This window comes from Oncorhynchus tshawytscha, linkage group LG16 (genome assembly GCF_018296145.1).
Source record: "Oncorhynchus tshawytscha isolate Ot180627B linkage group LG16, Otsh_v2.0, whole genome shotgun sequence".
Lineage (NCBI taxonomy): Eukaryota > Metazoa > Chordata > Actinopteri > Salmoniformes > Salmonidae > Oncorhynchus > Oncorhynchus tshawytscha.
This window is the reverse complement of record NC_056444.1, coordinates 45378562-45396091: the sequence shown is the minus strand read 5'-3', so window position 1 is coordinate 45396091 and position 17530 is coordinate 45378562. Positions and strand designations below refer to the sequence as shown.

The window sequence follows — 17530 nt, the reverse complement described above, 5'->3', positions numbered from 1 at the left end:
GGGGGTAAATACAGGTGAACATATTTATAAAAGTCACCTTGTCCTACCTGGAGAGATGTACAGTTATCAAAACAGCACACCAGGGTAAACCTAAGCCCTTATTTGAAGTGTTTCTAAAATCCCCTATGGGAAAAATGTATGATGGAAAAACGGTTGGAACCATTTCCCGTGTGACCGCTAGGTTTTATGGGTATTATGACAAAGATTAGCCGTCGAGCCAGCTCTGTGATCCACTCTAATCAAACAAGTAGTTGAGAAGTCTAAATGTTATCTCAGCACGCCATCTTGTGGCAATAATCGGACAGCGTTTGTTGTAAAAGTCGCAGGTTTGGCAGGAACGCAAATCACAGGTGACAACTCCGAGTAGCACAATATGGCTAAACAAGCCTTCTTTATCCGCGTTTATTGGTTTTGCAAATTGTTTTTTAAGAAAACCTGGTGATAGGACAGGTTCATTTGCACACAGTTTATGTTGAACGAAGTGTCCGATTAACTCCACCAACGGTTCATCGGGTTACCAGAAATTGACTTCACCATGTAGTTGAGTTTAGTCAGCCAATATTACCCACTCAGTGGTGTGCTGTCTCTGGAAAGCTTACCTTTTACAGCCTTTTAAAACGAGAAGTTGAATGTCCACAAGGGACCACTAGGCTACACCTTCTGCATTGCTCGCGTAGAAATCGAAACCAAAATGAAGCCGTCTCGAAAGAAATCCTGTGAGGTGACAATTAAACGAATGTCATAGAGCAATACAAGACGACACTTAAAGATCAAACGTGCGCTGCTGGAGACAACAAAATTAAACTGTCTCCTCTCAACAAAAGAAATGGATCCACGGCAGCAGGAATCTTCACAGGGCAAGGTAAATAAACCCGCTATTATTATGTCCTAATCATTCAAAGCCTCCTCTGGTTTGTCTCATTGAAGGAAACATCTGTCAAACGGTCAGTTCGTTTGTTACGTTATTAACCAAGTGTTTTACACAAGAAGTGAAGTGCACCCTAATTCTGTAATCCCTACCCAAAACTCCACTTCCTGATTGTTTCATTGTGAAGGAATTATTGTCCAGCCAATGCAATATCCTGTTCACAACTGAAACAAACATGCATTGTTTTGGGGGATCGGCTAAATTATTGTTGCAAGAATATTATTCAAGAATTGTGGTCATTCTAGCACAAGTAAACATTGCACATTCGGTTTGTACTTTGTACTGGCAGTCGCATCCCAGATACAAATGCATTAGTTACACATCAGCTAAAAACACTAGAGTAAAGTTCAACACCCCCCCATATTATTGATATGATTGTTACTTTCACTTTCAAGAGCTCCACCATGCCACACAAAGAACGCAGTGAAGAGTCACGTGACAAGAGGCCCAGCGACGTACCTATCAAACAGAACACTGAGGTATATAATCCATACACCAATCAGTCATTCAATCAATTTAACTGTAGTTGTGTTTGAGTGATTGTGTGTAACGGCCGCCTTAGCATGGTCCCAGACAGTCCCAGATCTGTATGTGCTTTTGCCAACTCTTCTGTCATATTCATTCTATTGTGTTTACTGCATAAAGATCTGGCAAAAAGGCTAGAGCACTGTGAAAATAGTTTCTCATCAGGAACAGTAATTAGCTTACTATGTGACATTTTCAGGAGGAGAAACAACCTTTCAGAAGAATGAGAAGTCCACCTAGACCCAGAATAACTGGTTCATTTAGACCAAGATTTGGAGGAAGATTCTACAGACCGCGGTAAGATTAGAGGGCATTTCAGAGCAACCCTGTAAATGTTCAAGGGTTTGCTCTTGATAATTTCAACATTTCCTTATCTTCACCCACTTTCGTCCAATTCAGATTAGGTTGTAGAAATATTCACTCACTCACTCATCCATATACACTACTTTTCAAAAGTTTGGGGTCACTTAGAAATGTCTTTGTTTTACATGAAAACATGCATCAAATGAGTTGCAAAATGAATAGGAAATATAGTCAAGATGATGACAAGGTTATAAATAATGATTTTTAATTGAAATAATAATTTTGTTGTTGAGGTAATCTGAACAGATTTCACCCAATGCTTCCTGAAGCGCCACCCAAAAATTGGATTGGCTTGATGGGCACTTCTTACGTACCATTCGGTCAAGCTCTCTCTCTCAACAGCTCAATCGGGTTGAGATCCGCTGACTGTGCTGGCCACTCCATTATAGACAGAATCCCAGCTGACTGCTGCATAGTTTGGGGTGGCAGGTTTGGGGCAGCAGGTTTGGGACAGTAGGTAGCCTAGTGGTTAGAGTGTTGGGCCAGTAACCGAAAGGTTGCTAGATCAAATCCCCGAGCTGACAAGGTAAAAGTTAACCCACTGTTCCTAGGCCGTCATTGTAAATAATAATTTGTTCTTAGCTGACTTGCCTAGTTAAATGAAGGTTAAATAAAAAATAATAATGATAGTTTGGAGCTGTGCTTTGGGTCGTTGTCCTACTGTAGGAGGAAATTTGCTCCAATTAAGCGCCGTTGCAAAATGGAGATATAGCCTTCCTTCTTCAAGATCCCTTTTACCCTGTACAAATCTCCCACTTTACCACCACCAAAGCACCCCCAGACCTACACATTGCCTCCCCCATGATTGACAGATAGCGTCAAGCACTCCTCCAGCATCTTTTCATTTTTTCTGCGTCTCACGAATGTTCTTCTTTGTGATCCTTCATTTCTCAGAACAAGAATAGACTGACGAGTTTCAGAAGAAAGGTCTTTGTTTCTGGCCATTTTGAGCCTGTAATCACCCACAAATGCTGATGCTCCAGATACTCAACTAGTCTAAAGAAGGCCAGTTTTATTGCTCCTTTAATCAGAACAACAGTTTTCAGCTGTGCTAGCATAATTGCGAAAGGGTTTTCTAATGATCAATTAGCCTTTTCAAATGATAAACTTGAATTAGCTAACACAATGTGCCATTGGAACACAGGTGTGATGGTTGCTGATAATGGGCCTCTGTACGCCTATGTAGATATTCCATTAAAAATCAGCCGTCTCCAGCTACAATAGTCATTTACAACATTAACAATTTCTACACTGTATTTCTGATCAATTTGATGTTATTTTAATGGACAAAATGTTTTGCTTTTCTTTCAAAAACAAAGACATTTCTAAGTGACCCCAAACTTTTGAACGGTAGTGTAAATATTTTTTCTACTGTTTTCCTTCCTGTATAGATTCATAAGGGACGATCATTCATTCCGGAAGCCCCGCTTCAGTTTTGGGTTCCAAAGGTACCACCCTTTCACCCCTCGCCCACGGTTCAACTGGAGGGACCAGTCCGGCCCACCACAAGGCCCCCCGTGCCCTAACAACCAGTACAACGACCAGAGGAACATGGACAGGAGCGGTCCCGCCAGGGCCTCTACTCCTAAAGAACACAGCAGTAGGTTTATACTCATATAGCAGTTTAGGGAGGGTTAGACCAAATGACTCGGTGGTTACAGGGTAAGAGCTCTACCATCTGTGCCATGAACCAAATATCTTAGCAGTTTAAAAGTACAGGCAATACATACTTAGACCTATATCACTTTCCTCCTGTGAACACTAGAGAGCAGTGTGAGCAAGCAGTGGCCATGTTGACTCTGAATAATATTTGCATTCTGACATATAGGCTACTTTTGGAATGTGTTTTGCTCATCAGCATTCCCGGTGGTTGATATTCACCAAGCAACAACATGACAATGTTACATAATGCTGGCTGCACACGGCATTGGTAGATATTCATCAAATTATAGGTGCTGTCTTTGCGTTTTGAATCAGTGGATAACTAATTGGTCTCTAGACTCTACCCACACACTCACACATACCATTTTGTTCGTGTTTCTGTTTCATTTATTTGTTTCCTGCAAATATTTGTCTTACTTTTGAACTCTGCATTGTCGCGAATGGGCTCGTACTGTAAGTAAAGCCTTTCACAGTAAAGTCTACACCTGTTGTATTCGGAGCATGTGACCAATAACATTTGATTTGGTCACTATTAACCATTTGTATTTAGCCACTGTATATTCCTACATGTTTCTGATCATCAGATTTCTCCTCATGTTATTATCATGAAGAGTTTTGTAAGACCACAGTCGATGTGCTTGCAAGTCAACAATTAGCACTTATGGTTTAGCCCCATTCTCTATCACGTTTGAAAGTGTTTTCTTGAATAACTTTGCATTGCCTGAAGAAGACCTTTGTCTTGTTCCCTGCAATAGAAACCATACATGTCATCTTTACTCTCTTTGGTGTTGATAACATGAGCTGTATTGCTATTCTCAACCACAGTGGTGTTTTCTTCTCCTATTTAATTCAGCTGCTAAGTCTCTGCGCAGACTGCAGTGCTGTGGAAGTGTGTGAGAGAGAGATTGTGTGAGGAACAGGTTGCTCTATGTGCCTGAGAGATATGCTATTATGGTGACTCATCTCTATAGTGTGTTACAGAAAGAGAGAGAAAATGAGAGCGAGAAAGCAAAAGAAAATGAGGAGAAAGAGGGAGTGAAGTACCGGGCAGACAGCCAGCTGTATATACTGAGCCCTAACAAAGCTATCGCCTCATATAGGCACACTGCAGTCAAACGTTGCTAGGCAGCTTTCTCAAATCACACCCAATGGATTGTGCTTAAAGAAACATTCATTTTAGCCCCTGCGCACTGCCTGTAGACAATAAACCTCCCGCTGCCCGCAGAGAGATGGTGATGGGGAAGCTTAGGCCTGAATTGTACCTGCAGCTAGAGACACCAATGTGATGATAGTTGAGGAGGACACTGGGTAGATTGAGGAGTCCCAGCATCAATCAGAGAGAGTTAATTTAGAGATACCACCTGTGCCAATCAAAGATTTTCGAGTTTATCACAGATGTCAGCTGCTGTAGTTTAGCTCTAACTTATCCCCCATCTGTTCCCGAGCTGGTAGAGTGTGTTGTGTTGAATTTGTTGTGAAGACGTGGTTTGTCTGTGTTATGTTTCAGGTGCTCTCAGGTCTTCTGCAGGCCCCAGCAGAGAGAAGGAGAAGCAGCCTGTGTCGTTCATAGTAAGTCCACATTCCACCACTCCTCTCTGCCTCTTCTGGGATGGGGGGAGTCTGCGCTGTACACAGTAGTGCACACATACTGTATCTGCTGTCCTACTCCCGTAGTGTATGGTGGTGGCCGGAAAAGTCTAATCATTCCCTTCATCTTCCAAAAAGTACAACATGCAGGCCTCTTTCATCATAAAAAAACTTTTAGCCACTAATGTAGCTTCACACAAATGATCCCTCCCTGCTTGACTGCTGCTTCAATTTCTCAGAAGTGAGATGCTCCACACTGGGAGGTACGCATTGCAACACATTTCCTCATGTTGAATAGAAACCTGAGTGCATCTCTTTTCCCATGATGTTCGCGATCAAAAATATTTAGTACACAGTCTTTCACAGTCCTTCAAATCACAGAATGAAAAGAACCCTCAAACATTTGAGCAATCTTGGCTAGACTGCTCGGGAAGATTATTAACGTGTGTGTGTATGCTTGTGTGTGTGTCCTCCATGCCCCTTGGTGTGATAGGAATTGGAAGGACAGAGAAAGCACAGACGCAGCATAAAGAATGAGAAAGTGGGAGTAATTGTGTGGTCTGACTTGGAGAGGAGCACAAGGTCGTTGTCGTCGTCTTCAGTTTAAACATGCTCATTATTCAAATAGCCTGGCTGACTGCTAACCTTAATGAGAGAGAGAGAGATGCACTTTTAAGGAACTCAACAACAGTTAGATGGGCTCTGAAAGGCAAACACAGGCAGACTAGCCACGTGCTGCCAGAGTACTGACAGTGTGTTAAGGTCTTAAGGAATGCTTATAACTGTCTCTCACCCCTGTGTTTCTGTAGGTGGCTCAAGAGAAGGAGAGATCCCACAGCAAAGAAAGAGAGAGGGGTAGAGAGCTCCCCTCCACCATAAGCAGGGCCACAGCACGAAACAGAGCCATCCAACAGAAGAGGAGAGAAATCGAGCAGGTATAGCACCATTCACAGTACAGTGAAACAGATCGAGAAAGAGAGGGGATGTACCACACTGCAGCAGCAGGTGAGGAGAGAGGTAAAAGGATTTACACTAGTGTAAACACCAAAAACAGAGCTTGAGAGGGTTAGAGAGTTAACATAGAGGAGAGAGAGATAAAGAGGGGGTAGGATTATGAGCGGGTGGGATGAGGAGGGAGAGAAAGAGAGAGGGGGTTGTGGAGAGAGGCTTGGGGGATTTGATCACTGCGGTGCCAAAACTAATTGAGAAATGGCCAGCTGAAGCTGCCTCGAATTTATCATAATTTGTTTCTTCCTTTTAGCAGCTGAATCAGTTGAATAGGTAATCAGTCATGATCAGATCCAATACATGGTGATGTTGTACATCCCTGGGTTGTTTACCTCCAATCACTCTTAAGCGCCTATCAGAGTCCAAAATGTGTACGCGTGCACACAGCAGTGTTCTAGAATATTGGACCGTTGGCTTTCATACTTTTTGAATTATCTGTGCGGCTCAAGCAATTTCTCCAACTGTCAACACATTGAAATGGATAGAGGACGCGTATATGGAGCCACGTTGGATGGGGATTGTGAGGAGGTGTGCATTCGGGCTGTGCGGATTGTGTTCTCAGAGCAGCTATGTCACAATGGGACACCGGACTATCACCTCTCTGCCTCTGTGGACTCTGAATTACGCCGAAGATGGAGCTCCTGTTATTGTCAGGTTGTTTGTCTAGTTTTTTTCATCATAAATCAGTCATCACATGGGCGTAGTTCGGTTGTCTTTCAATAGGTTTTTAAACACGCGCTGTGATGGATACGTCACAGTTAATGTGACAGAACATCACATGAAGCGTTGTCAGTGGGAGGTGTGTGTGTGTTGGGTGTTGTCTCTCCATCCACTCGACTGATGAGAAGTTCACTCTCGCTCTTCACATCTCCATGGTAACTGGAGAAGGTAGGCTCTGTGAGAGAGCAGTCTGGCAACAGGTAGCTGATATACTCGTCCTCCAAAGACACACACACAATAAATAGAACATTTTTGTTGTGGGGGATTAATTGCTTTGCTAAAGGGCAGAATGACAGATTTTTCCCGTTGTCGGTTCGGGGATTCGAACTAGCCACCTTTCGGTTACTGGCCCAACGCTCTAACCGCTAGGCTGCGCATTCATGCACGCAGGCACCAACCAACCCTAATTGTAACCCTAACCTTAAAATAGCCTTTATCCTCATGAGATGTGGGAAATGTCCCCAAAAGGATCGAAGAACCAACCAACATACACCTTTGCATGGTGTGAACAGCTCTCTGTGCGTGAGTGCTGCTACCTTGGACTATTAATCCACTCCGTGGTAATGGCACACACATGACGGGACCTCTTGCCCCAAGCATCTCTCCCAGAACTCTCTCTCCCTCTTTCCCACTTTTACTTTCTAACCTCTCTCTTTCACCTTCTTTCTTTCACCCTCTCTTCACATCCGCTCTATCTCTAGTGATTATTCTCTCTTCACCCCCCCTCTCTTTCTCTATCTCTCCCTCACTCCTATTTCCCCCTCTCCAGTCTCTTTTTTGCCTGCTCCTCTCCTGTGTCTGAATACTTCTGGTAATACTGTGAGCTGAGTTTCTTTAGACCATCTGTGCTAAGCTCCTCACTGGAACAGGAGCCACAAAACAACCTCTCACGTGCCATGAAAATATGTTTATATGTGTGTGTTTGTGTTTTATGTCACGCTGGTGTACAGTTAGGACTGTGCCATAGTTTGGTTGGGTTTAGAATATATAGTTTAGATTAGAAGATGATGTGGTTTAGTAGATAGATTTAGTGTGTACAGTATGTGTTTTAGGACTGTGATGCACAGTTAAGTGTGGTGGTGAAAATGCTGACTGTCTGTGTTTTTTATGCAGGTGTACCGTCAGGACTGTGACACGTTTGGCGTGGTGGTGAAGATGCTGATAGCCAAGGACCCGTCTCTGGAGCGGCCCATCCAGCCATCTCTGAAGGAGAACCTCGGGGAGATCGGCCTGCGCTGTGTAGAGGCCATGCAACAGTTCATAGAGGAGTATGACACCAGGGAACCATCACCACAGTGACACGCACTCCCCTTTGTCTTAACCTGTGTAAGTGGTGTGCTTGTATACCAAAACATACACACACAGTCATATCTCACAAAGCTCAGAAATGAAACTCAATATTGTATACGTGCTGATTGGGTATGTGACATTGCCGATGTTGAATAGCACGAGTCTATGTCATGACTCATGAGCTGGCCTGTCCTTAGTGTCCTTGGTCAGTCAGGCCAAAGTCACTCCTGGTGCTCAGCCTTCTGGAAGCTCTGTCTTGACCTGTGATCGTGACTGCTACTGAAACTCAATCATTTATGATGTGTTATCAACTTTCAATATTGCTCTTGACAATGTGATGGAAGATATAGCTATTGCCCTTGTGTTTCCTACTGAAGTATAGCTAATGAATTCTAAGCCCTGTGACATATATAAAAATACATTACATGATAATTGTACATAAATGAGCTATGTTGATATACAAGGATGATTATATCTAATACAGAGGAAGAATCTATTTACACACAACGTTTGAATGTTTTCACTCTAATAAAAGAGATCTGCTCTTAAAAATGATATGGGTGTTTGATTCAGTGTTGTATTGTATAGTGCTATTCCCTAGACCCCCTGATCTGCAAATCACCCCGATCTACCAGTAACCGCAAATTCTCTTTACCTCAGTTGGTAGAACATGGCGCATGCAATGCCAGGATACTGGGTTTGAATCCCGGGACCACCCGTATGTAAAATGTATGCATGCATGATTTAACTTGCTAAATTTCATAAAATTATCTTTACAGTATTAAATCAACCTGATCTACATATTTTTTCATTACTACCCAATAAAGGTGGTCAATGTGTGCAGCAGTCAGCTCAGGGCCATCGTATTGAACATGTAAATTCAGCAAAAAAAGAAACGTCCTTTTTTCAGGACCCTGTCTTTCAAAGATAAATGGTAAAAATCCAAATAACTTTACAGATCGTCATTGTAAAGGGTTTAAACACTGTTTCCCATGCTTGTTCAATAAACCATAAACAATTAATGAACATGCACCTGTAGAACGGTCGTTAAGGCACTAACAGCTTACAGACGGTAGGCAACTAAGGTACAGTTATGAAAACTTATGACACTAAAGACGCCTTTCTACTGACTCTGAAAAACACCAAAAGAAAGATGCCCAGGGTCCCTCATCTGCGTGAACGTGCCCTAGGCATGAGGAGGCATGAGGACTGCAGATGTGGCCAGGGCAATAAATTGCAATGTCTGTACTGTGAGACGCCTAAGACAGTGCTACAGGGAGACAGGACAGACAGCTGATAATCCTCGCAGTGGCAGACTATGTGTAACAACACCTGCACAGGATTGGTACATCCGAACATCACACCTGCAGGGCAGGTACAGGATGGCAACAACAACTGCCCGAGTTACACCAGGAATGCACAATCCCTCCATCAGTGCTCAGACTGTCCGCAATAGGCTGAGAGAGGCTGGACTGAGGGCTTGTATACCTGTTGTAAGGCAGGACATCACCGGAAACATCTTCGCCTATGGGCACAAACCCACTGTCGCTGGATCAGGCAGGAGTGTCAAAAAGTGCACTTCACTGACGAGTCGCGCCAGGGGTGATGGTCGGATTTGCGTTTATCGTCGAAGGAATGAGCATTACACAGAGGACTGTACTCTGGATCGGGATCGATTTGGAGGTGGAGGGTCAATCATGGTCTGGGGCGGTGTGTCACAGCATCATCGGAGTGAGCTTGTTATCATTGCAGGCAATCGCAACGCTGTGCGTTACATGGAAGACATCCTCCTCCGTCATGTGGTACCCTTCCTGCAGGCTCATCCTGACATGACCCTCCAGTATGATAATGCCACCAGCCATACTGCTCGTTCTGTGCAGGATTTCCTGCAAGACAGGAATGTCAGTGTTCTGCCATGGCCAGCGAAGAGCCCTGATCTCAATCCCATTGAGCACATCTGGGATCTGTTGGATCGGAGGGTGAAGGCTAGGGCCATTCTCCCCAGAAATGTCTGGGAACTTGCAGGGGCCTTGGTGGAAGAGTGCGGTAACATCTCACAGCAAGAACTGGCAAATCTGGTGCAGTCCATGAGGAGATGCACTGCAGTACTTAATGCAACTGGTGGCCACACCAGATGCTGACTGTTAATTTAGATTTTGATCCCCCCTTTCTGTTAGTCACGTCTGTGGAACTTGTTCAGTTTATGTCTCAGTTGTTGAATCTTGTTATGTTCATACAAATATTTACACATGTTAAGTTTGCTGAAAATAAACATAGTTGACAGTGAGAGGATGTTTCTTTTTTTGATGCGTTTAGATTGATGTATGATCACTAAGCAGCCAGCCAGTAAGGCAGCCAATAACAGCAGACTGGTAATGAACAGATCGTATTTCCACACCAGTATTTGGAGCGGTGTCCGAAGGAACGGAGACTGTCAGTCAACCAAAACAACATGGGATTCCAGCTAGAACCAACCACAGAAATCTGGAACAAGCAGCATTACAGCATTCATATACACTTATAAACGTTTATAATGGCCTATTAAACATGGTTATTGTTATCGTGTCACTAAAAGATGTGACATTTCCATTGCTCATTGAAATCCACTTTAATTCCAATATGACACAACATCAACAAATAAACATGCAAGCCTTTTCTATCTCTACATCATGTTATACAAATAATGGTTCTGTAGTTACAAAATATATATAAATATTTAGGACCATTATGTACAGAACATTTACATTACTACATCCAAAACTTAAATAACATTTATTTGACTGTTATATACATTTAACAGGTATTATTATTGTTATTATTTGTTTCATCTAGTAGTAATATTATAACGTTGAAAAACAAAGCATGTTGCGGGAGAAAACAGGACTATACAGGACGTTACTGTGCCTGAATGGCCAAGGAGCGTAGGCTAGAGCTGTCCTTGGTAAGCGTGGAGAGCAGGGCAGTGTAGTTAGGTTCAAAGGCTATTTATACAGGATGATAACACAATCTGCTAGCCAACTGTACTGTAGATCCAGCAGCTCTTGGTTTCCACTGAGGTAAACGACAACACTGTATGGCATCTATCTAGCACACATCGTCCACAATCACACTTTCAGCTGACTGGTTTTGGAGGGCTGTGGTGTTTGCCAGACAGTTTTTGGTTCTCCTTAGTAAGTGATGGACTGATTATAAGTCATTGGTTGGTCAATGCTATGAGAGGGTCCACTCAGGTGGTTTTCCAAGGTCCAGTAGGTACATAAAATATGTGAGCACTTCAGCCATTAGTGCTCTTGGAGTTGTGTACCAATACCTATTTGAAACTGAGTCATTTAGGAGCATTCATTCAACTTTACAGACATGGTGAATTTATCCCTTGTCGGTTTCAAGACAGAAAAACTAATGCTAAAGAGTTGCTAAACTCCAGCATGAATTGCAATTATTTGCTGTATTATCTGTATGCCTTGTTGACGTACTGAACATTATGCATGCATAAATCCAATTTCTAGACATTGTTAAACTGGTTTTAAATAACAGCTGGTAAATTCACTACAGCAGTAAAATGTTATGAATAAGTCCCATATTTCTGTTATGTATCTGTGGAAGGCACACACACACACACACACACACACACACACACACACACACACACACACACACACACACACACACACACACACACACACACACACACACACACACACACACACACGCACACTCTGTTTATCAATCAAATGCCGAAACCTTTCTTGGGCTATATAATAATAAACAGTAAACAATACAAATGTGATGTTTTTGCCAATTGTTAGTCACCTGACTCCATTGCAGGCTTCTTGTCCTGATTAGCTCATACTGTGTAGGTGTATACCCCCCCGCATAGAGCTAGTTGTGTAACTCACACACATCAAATATATATAGGCCTCTCTTTGACACACACACGATCACTCTTTCATATACTCTCTCTCCCCCTTTCTCTCTCCCCCTCCCACTCCCTCTCCTTCCTTTCTTTCTCACTTTCTTTTCTCTGTCACCCTCCCACTCCCTCTCTCTCCATTCTCACCATCCCTAACTCTCTCTATGAGATGATGCAGTTCTTGCTCTTCCTCCTCTGGCGCATGTGGAGCTGTCCGTGCAGCTGCCCTTGGTTTCCTCCATGTAGGGGTCCATGTATGGGTCCATGGTGGCCCCCCATCCCTCCCATCCCTGTAGGGCTGTATCTGTGGCGCAGCTCCTCATTGTGGAGGTAGCGTAGCTGGACAGGTCTGGGGATGGGCTCCCCCAGGAAGTAACCCTCGTCTTCTTCAGACTCAGAGGATGAGGAGCAGCTGGAGCACCAGGGGTCCGCCCCCTCCCCGTATCCCTCCCCACCCAAGTGTGGTCCCCCAAGGCCCAGCGACTGCATCCCCCCACCCCCCACTGCATTGTGCAGGGTGAGGTCTGAGGTGGTGCGGGGGCAGGGTCTGTAAGGCTGCTGTCTGTACCCGCCTATGCCCTCCACCCCAAACAGGTCCCGGGCGGTACGGCCGGCGGGGAAACGTTCATAGTCCTCCTGAACACGACGGTGCGAGGGTTCCATCATATGACTTCCCCGGTCGGCCGTCAGGTGGAGGGCATTGTCAGAGCGTGAGCGTCGAGAACGCCGGTAGTGGCGACCGCTGCTGCGGTGGTTGCCGTTTCCATCATTACCATTCCCACGGTGTTTGCGTCGCCGTGATTGTGTTGGTTGTTGTTGCTGTATGGGCTCTGGCCCATTCGGCCGACGACGAGGGATCCTCTCACTCATGGGGGTCATGCGGAGGTTACCACTACTCCCTATTAGGCCCACGTGACCTGTACCCTTAAAGGCCAGGGGCTGGGGGGAATCCCAGTACCCCAGGGGGTACCCCACCTGCACAGGCGCATTCAGGTACCCGTAGGGCCGAGAGGTCAGGGACTCAGAGCTGCGGAACTGGACAGAGGAACCCAGTGTGCCAATGTTACTCTTCTCAGACACATTCATCCCAGAGTCCTTACTAAGGTCTGGCATGGAGTATCGGGACAGGTGCTCTTGACGCTTACTTACCCCATCCAGTGAGTTACCTGGGAAAGATACACACACAGGTTATTCATGTATATAGATACTGAAGGTATTAAATAATCATTCATGATCCCTATTATCATATTATCAAATATTTGTACTATTTTCACTGAGGGAATTATAAACTCAATAGCTGACAGTGGCTCAAAAGGGCTGGGTTTTGATGAATAAATAAATGATAGGTGTGACGAGTCCTTGACCCCTCACTGGTCAATACTGCATGCCGTTGTCTCAAGTTCTGTTGCTTATTGATGGTCTTTGCGTCATCATCAACTCCAATTCGGCTGTGGTCACCGAATATTATTTTCCTAGTCCATTGTGGATTGATACAGTTTATTAAATAGCATAGGCTACAATAACGAGTAACAGCAATATTAAAACAATCAAAAAAATATCAGTGTTTGCTCAATATGTTTTGAGTGTTGACAGTCAACGTTGTTGTAATTGGCTTCAGTATAGTATAGGCCTTTACTCGTCGCACTTATCCTCAAGTAAAAAATACTAGGCTCCTGTAAATTGTATTGTATGTTTGAGGCACGTTATCAATAAGCAAGATATAACCTAGGCCTGCTGTTATAGGACTGAATCATTTGCATGTGTTTGGAGGATCCGCACATATGTTGGATAACCGGACAAGAGGCGGGGGTGGATACAAGCCAAATGGAGTAGCCTATACACTGCAGGTAGGCCTATGTGAATAATGCCTCACAAGTGGACCATTTAGAAACAGGCTACATGATGAATGCATGGAAATACAAATACATTTAGCAGATGCTCTTATCCAGAGCAACTTACAGGAGGAGCATTAAGGTCTAAGTGCCTTGCTCAAGGGCACATCAACAGTTTTTTCACAAAGTCATCTCAGGAATTCAACCAGCGACCTTTTGGTTACTGGCCCAATGCTCTTAATCGCTAGGCTACCTGCCACCCTAGGCCAGGATAAGAAAGACACTAGACTCATTGCTGTTGAACCAGCTTTCAATATACTGTAGTAGGGTAAGGGTGGCCTATTAGGCAGCATTTCCCAAACTAGGGGTCACCTGATAAGAAAATGAGGTAGCAGGAGATTTTCCAAAATCCTGGTTATACATATACAGTACCAGTCAAAAGTTTGTACACCTACTCATTCAAGGGTTTTTCTTTATTTTGTTACATATACAGTACCAGTCAAAAGTTTGTTCACCTAGTCATTCAAGGGTTTTTCTTTCTTTCTTTTTCTACATTGTAGAATAATAGTGAAGACATCACAACTATGAAATAACACATATGGAATCATGTAGTAACCCAACAAGTGTTAAACAAATCTAAATATATTTTACATTTGAGATTCTTCAAAGTAGCCACCCTTTTGCCTTGATGACAGCTTTGCACACTCTTGGCACACTCTCACATCAACACCTTTGTCAGATTACACTGTAAAACTAAGAATTGATTCTATAGCTAGCAATCAAGAGGGCGACACAAAATGGGGCTCCATCTACCACAGGATGGCGGGCAGGCCTCTGCACTCTAGTTATGAATGTCTCCCTCTGCAATATGGACGCATTGTATTATACACCCACTGTGCTATAATGGATACACTGAGAGCAACTGGCAGGCGAAAGAGCTGAGCGCCAAACTTGGAGATATGTAGCAGGTAACTCCAATTGTAAACTACATTGCGCATGCCTGTTTGTAAAACTGCAGTGCATTTGGAAAGTGTTCAGACCCTTTGACTTTTTCCACATTTTGTTACATTACAGCCATTACAGCCAGTCACGTCTGTCACGAGCTCAGTGTGAACCTGCTTTCATCTGTGAAGAGCACAGGGCGCCAGTGACGAATTTGCCAATCTTGGTGTTCTCTGGCAAATGCCAAACGTCCTGCACGGTGTTGGGCTGTAAGCACAACCCCCACCTGTGGACGTCGGGCCCTCATACCACCCTCATGGAGTCTGTTTCTGACCATTTGAGCAGACACATGCACATTTGTGGCCTGCTGGAGGTAATTTTGCAGGGCTCTGGCAGTGCTCCTCCTTGCACAAAGGCGGAGGTAGCGGTCCTGCTGCTGGGTTGTTGCCCTCCTACGGCCTCCTCCACGTCTCCTGATGTACTGGCCTGTCTCCTGGTAGCGCCTCCATGCTCTGGATACTACGCTGACAGAAACAGCAAACCTGCTTGCCACAGCTCACATTGATCACCTGTTGTCTATTCCATTTGCACAACAGCATGTGAAATTTATTGTCAATCAGTGTTGCTTCCTAAGTGGACAGTTTGATTTCACAGAAGTGTGATTGACTTGGAGTTACATTGTGTTGTAAAGTGTTCCCTTTATTTTTTTGAGCAGTGTATATATATATATATATATATATATATATATATAACCACCGGCATCCAGAATAATAAAGAATGGGTACAAAACCCGTCGTGCACCAGAACAACAATGTGCACAAGCATTTACAACAAACAATACCACACAAAGACATGGGGGGAACAGAGGGTTAAATACACAACACGTAATGATGGAATGAAAACCAGGTGTGTGGGAAAACAAGAAAAAACAAATGGAAAATGAATCGGTGATGGCTAGGAGACTGGTGACATTGACCGCCGAACACCGCCCGGACAAGGAGAGGAACCGACTTCGGCAGAATTCGTGACAGAGGAACTGTTGTCATTCACACTGAATATAAATAAACATACTTTGTTGAATGTCTGTGTAATGAACAGACCATGTGTCTCCTTTCCTATGTAATAGACATCTTTGGGAAACTGAACGAAAAGAACGCAAGCATGCAGGGCAAATGCAAAAACATTATACAGATGAGTGACCATATCAGCGAAATCCGTTTGACTGTGATCCTGGCTCATTTGACATGCCCTTAAGTGAAATCGATCAGCTGATCGCACTGTCATGTGCCTGAATTCTGCAGACAATGTATTCACGGATCACTATGGAGGAGATTTGGTTCCTGACTCAAAGGGAATACTGTGCCGTTTCCCTCCGAGCATTGCATGTAAAGGCCGTTGTTGGTGGAAAAAGAGGAGGACCAATGCGCAGCGTGGTAAGTGTCCATATTGGTAATTTATTATCATGAACACAAGATAACGAGAACGAAACGAAACAGTCCTGAACGGTGAATACAAAAACATTGAACAGAAAAGAATCACCCACCACTCAAAGGTGAAACCAGGCTACCTAAGTATGGTCCTCAATCAGGGACAACGATTGACAGCTGCCTCTGATTGAGAACCATACCAGGCCAAACACAGAAATCCCAAATTATAGAAAAAAGAACATAGACTGCACACCCCAACTCATGCCCTGACCATACTAAAACAAAGACAAAACAAAGGAACTAAGGTCAGAACGTGACAGTACCCCCCCAAAAGGTGCGGACTCCGCCCGCAAAACCTGAACTTAAAGGGGAGGGTCTGGGTGGATCCCACTCCACCATAGTCTTTGTCCCCCTCTCAACCCGCCTCCGTGGCCTCTTTATAGCGGCAACCCTCGCCGCCGACCTCGGACTGGGGACCGTAGCCACAGGTCCCGGATGGATGGGAGATTCCGGCAGCACCGGACAGGCGGGAGACTCCGGCAGCTCCGGAGTGAAGGACGATTCCGGCAGCGCCGGAGAGACGGCGTTTCCGGCAGTTCCGGAGTGAAGGGCGATTCCGGCAGCACCGGAGTAACGGACGGCTCTGGCAGCTCCTGACTGACGGGAGACTCTGGAATCTAAGGACAGACGGGAGACTCTGGCATCTAAGGACAGACGGGAGACTCTGGCAGCTCAGGACAGATGGGAGACTCTGGCAGCTCAGGACAGACGTGAGCACCTGTAGGGAAGAGACGGAGAGACAGCCTGGTGCGGGGGGCTGCCACCGGAGGCCTGGTGTGTGGAGGAGGCACCGGATAGACCGGACCGTGGAGGCGCACTGGAGGTCTCGAGCACCGAGCCTGTAGATCCCTACCTGGCTGGATGCTCCCCGTAGCCAGGCCAGTGCGGCGAGGTGGAATAGACCACACTGGGCTGTGCTGGCGAACCAGGGACACCATGCGTAAGGCTGGTGCCATGTACACCGGCCCGAGGAGACGCACTGGAGACCAGATGCGCTGAGCCGGCGTCATGGCACCTGGCTCGATGCCCACTCTAGCCCGGGCCGATACGAGGCGCTGCTATGTAGCGCACCGGGCTATGCCTGCAGACCGGGGACACCGTGCGCCTCACGGCATAACATGGTGCCTGCCCGGTCCACCTCTCTCCACGGTAAGCACGGGGAGTTGGCTCAGGTCTCCTACCTGACTTAGCCACACCCCCAACACATTTTTGGGGCTGCCTCTCGTCCCAGCCGCCTCCTCATACCACCGCCTCTCGGCTTTCGCTGTCTCCAGCT

General features: G+C 45.1%; 2 protein-coding genes across 2 annotated transcripts in view; one reads left to right on the top strand and one right to left on the bottom strand.

Moving 5' to 3' along the window:
• Positions 1 to 283: 283 nt before the first annotated feature.
• Positions 284 to 8638, top strand: LOC112215731. The gene is made up of 7 exons (XM_024375058.2): positions 284 to 862; positions 1324 to 1407; positions 1653 to 1750; positions 3208 to 3416; positions 4986 to 5047; positions 5875 to 6000; positions 7907 to 8638. The coding sequence occupies exons 1-7, from the start codon at positions 827 to 829 to the stop codon at positions 8090 to 8092; spliced, it is 801 nt and encodes a 266-aa protein (XP_024230826.1). The 5' UTR covers positions 284 to 826; the 3' UTR covers positions 8093 to 8638.
• A 2038-nt stretch (positions 8639 to 10676) lies between these two features.
• Positions 10677 to 17530, bottom strand: part of LOC112215730 (prickle-like protein 2) — a 110396-nt gene continuing 103542 nt past the window's right edge. The window contains exon 9 of the mRNA XM_024375057.2: positions 10677 to 13159. Coding sequence (XP_024230825.1) covers positions 12156 to 13159 — 1004 coding nt within the window. The 3' untranslated portion in view covers positions 10677 to 12155. The remainder of the gene's footprint in view (positions 13160 to 17530) is intronic.

What these genes read in the sequence shown, in the direction of transcription:
- LOC112215731 (XM_024375058.2), top strand. Translation starts at nt 827, where the DNA reads ATGGATCCACGGCAGCAGGAATCTTCACAGGGCAAG. An exon ending in CTATCAAACAGAACACTGAG is followed by an intron (nt 1,408 to 1,652) that starts GTATATAATCCA and finishes TGACATTTTCAG; the next exon opens with GAGGAGAAACAACCTTTCAG. An exon ending in AGAGGAGAGAAATCGAGCAG is followed by an intron (nt 6,001 to 7,906) that starts GTATAGCACCAT and finishes TTTTTTATGCAG; the next exon opens with GTGTACCGTCAGGACTGTGA.